Genomic DNA, 2,273 nt, shown 5'->3' with positions numbered 1-2,273 from the left:
CATGAAGAATCTTGATGACTGTAGATAGCAGCAGGGTCATGCGAGAGCTATGAAAGAATAATCAGAATGCAAAGATCAAGGAGAAATTCTACCAGAAGAATTTTGAGAGAACATTAATATGTTCAGAGAAAGAAATCAAGAAAATAGTCTAGCAAAACATGAGCTCTGAGATCATGAAATCAAACTACAAGAAGAAAAACAACCTGTGAAGTTGTCAATCTACAGGTTGAATGAGAAAGAATCAGCTGAAGTCAGAAAATACATCAAGAAGAATCTAGAAAAAGATTACATCAGAGAGTTGACATCATCAGCAGAATATTCAATACTGTTTGCACCAAAGAAAGATGGAACACTATGACTATATGTGAATTACAGACAGTTGAACAGCATAATGGTCAAGAACTGCTATCTGATACCATTAATTGAGAAAGTGCAAGACAGATTGAGAGGAGTAAAATGATTTACTCTGATTGACATTAAAGAAGCATATCATCAAATATGAATCAAGAAAGATGATGAGTGGAAAACAGCTTTTAGAATGAGATATGAACTGTATGAATACAATATCATGTCATTTGGACTAATTAATGCACTGGCAATGTTCCAGGCACTCATCAACAATGCATTACAAGAATACTTGAATGACTTCATCATTATGTATCTCAACAATGTGGTCATATTCACCAAAGAAGACCAAAAGGATCACACTGAGAAAGTCAAGAAGATACTAAAAAGACTATGAGAATACAATCTATCAGCAAAATTAAAGAAGTGTGACTTCTTCAAGAAAGAAATTGGATATCTTGAACACATTATATTGACAGAAGGAGTATGAATGAAACTGGGAAAGATTGATGAAGTACTACAGTGGCTGATGCTAAAGAATGTCAAAGAAGTACAAATGTTCCACAGACTAGTGAACTACTACTGATAATTCATACATGGATTTTCAAAGAAAGTGAGACCACTCACACAGCTATTCAAAAAAGACAAATCATTTGAGTGGACAAACAAGTGTCAGAAGGCATTTGAAGCAATAAAAGACAAGTTCAGAAAAGAAGAAATGAGATGACACTATGATCTGATCAAGAAATGTGTGATTGACACAGATGCATCAGATTGTGTGATAGCAGGAAGACTGCAACAACCAGATGAACAAAAAAGATTAAGATTGATTGTGTGCTATGCAAGAACAATGACACCAGCAGAGCAGAATTATGATATCCACAACAAGAAATTACTTGCAATAGTGACATTATTAAAGAAATGGAAGATTGAACTGCAAGGAAATCAGCATCAGACAGAGATCATCTTGGACCACAACAATCTATAATACTTTATGATGATAAAGAAACTCACAAGATGACAAGCAAGATGGTATGCTGATGTACTAGTGCACCACAACTTTAGAATACAACACTGCAAAAGAATCAAAAATGCATGGACTGATGCACTAAGTTGAAGACTGGACTTGATGAAGAAGAAAAGAGATTTGTGAGCACTCTTCAAGAAATTAGAAGAAACAAAGAATATGGTTCTGGATCAACAAGCTTTAAGAGCAACAAGAATCAAAGCAGAGGAATTGGATATCAAAAGAAAAATCAAGAAAGTCACAGTGGAAGACAAATATGCAAAGAAGATTGATGACAAAAACAGAAATTTCAAGAAAGAAGATGGAATGATACTATATCATGAATTGATATATGTACCAAGAAAAATCAGAAAAGAAGTGATGATACAAGAACATGACACAGTCACTTCAGGACACTTCAGCATTGACAAGACAATAAAGAAGATCATAAGAATGTACTATTGGTCAGAAATGTGAACAGACATTCAACAATATGTTAAAGAATATGAGACATGTACATGAAGCAAGACCAACAAGCAGCAACCACATGGAAAACTACAGTCAATATCACAACTATGAGAATCATGAAAGTCTATAGTAATGAATTTTATCATGAAACTCCCAAAATCAAAGAATATGAATGGAAAGAAGTATGATGCAATACTAGTGGTCACCAACAGATTAATGAAATATGAATACTTTATACTGTTTGAAGAAGCAACAGATGCACCAGAAACAGCACAAATGGTACTAAGAGCAGTGATTGTCAATCATGAATTGTCAGAAGAAATAATTACAGACAGAGATACAAGATTCATGAGCAAGTTCTGAATGACATTAATGGCACTATTAGAGATTGAACAAAAGATGTCAACAGTCTATCACTCACAGACAGATGATCAGACAGAATGATTAAATCAGA

At 34.0% G+C, this 2,273-nt stretch overlaps 1 protein-coding gene across 1 annotated transcript; it reads left to right on the top strand.

Annotated features, from left to right (window-relative positions):
• Positions 1-1,531: 1,531 nt before the first annotated feature.
• Positions 1,532-1,828, top strand: UREG_04199 (uncharacterized protein; the record flags this gene model as incomplete). Its single annotated transcript, XM_002544636.1, has 1 exon — positions 1,532-1,828. The coding sequence occupies one exon, from the start codon at positions 1,532-1,534 to the stop codon at positions 1,826-1,828; it is 297 nt and encodes a 98-aa protein (XP_002544682.1).
• Between the last annotated feature and the right edge of the window lie 445 nt (positions 1,829-2,273).

The sequence above is a fragment of the Uncinocarpus reesii genome, genomic scaffold, assembly GCF_000003515.1.
Source record: "Uncinocarpus reesii 1704 scaffold_2 genomic scaffold, whole genome shotgun sequence".
In the NCBI taxonomy this organism is placed as follows: domain Eukaryota; kingdom Fungi; phylum Ascomycota; class Eurotiomycetes; order Onygenales; family Onygenaceae; genus Uncinocarpus; species Uncinocarpus reesii.
Note: the sequence above shows the minus strand (reverse complement) of the source record. Positions and strands in the feature narration are given on the sequence as shown.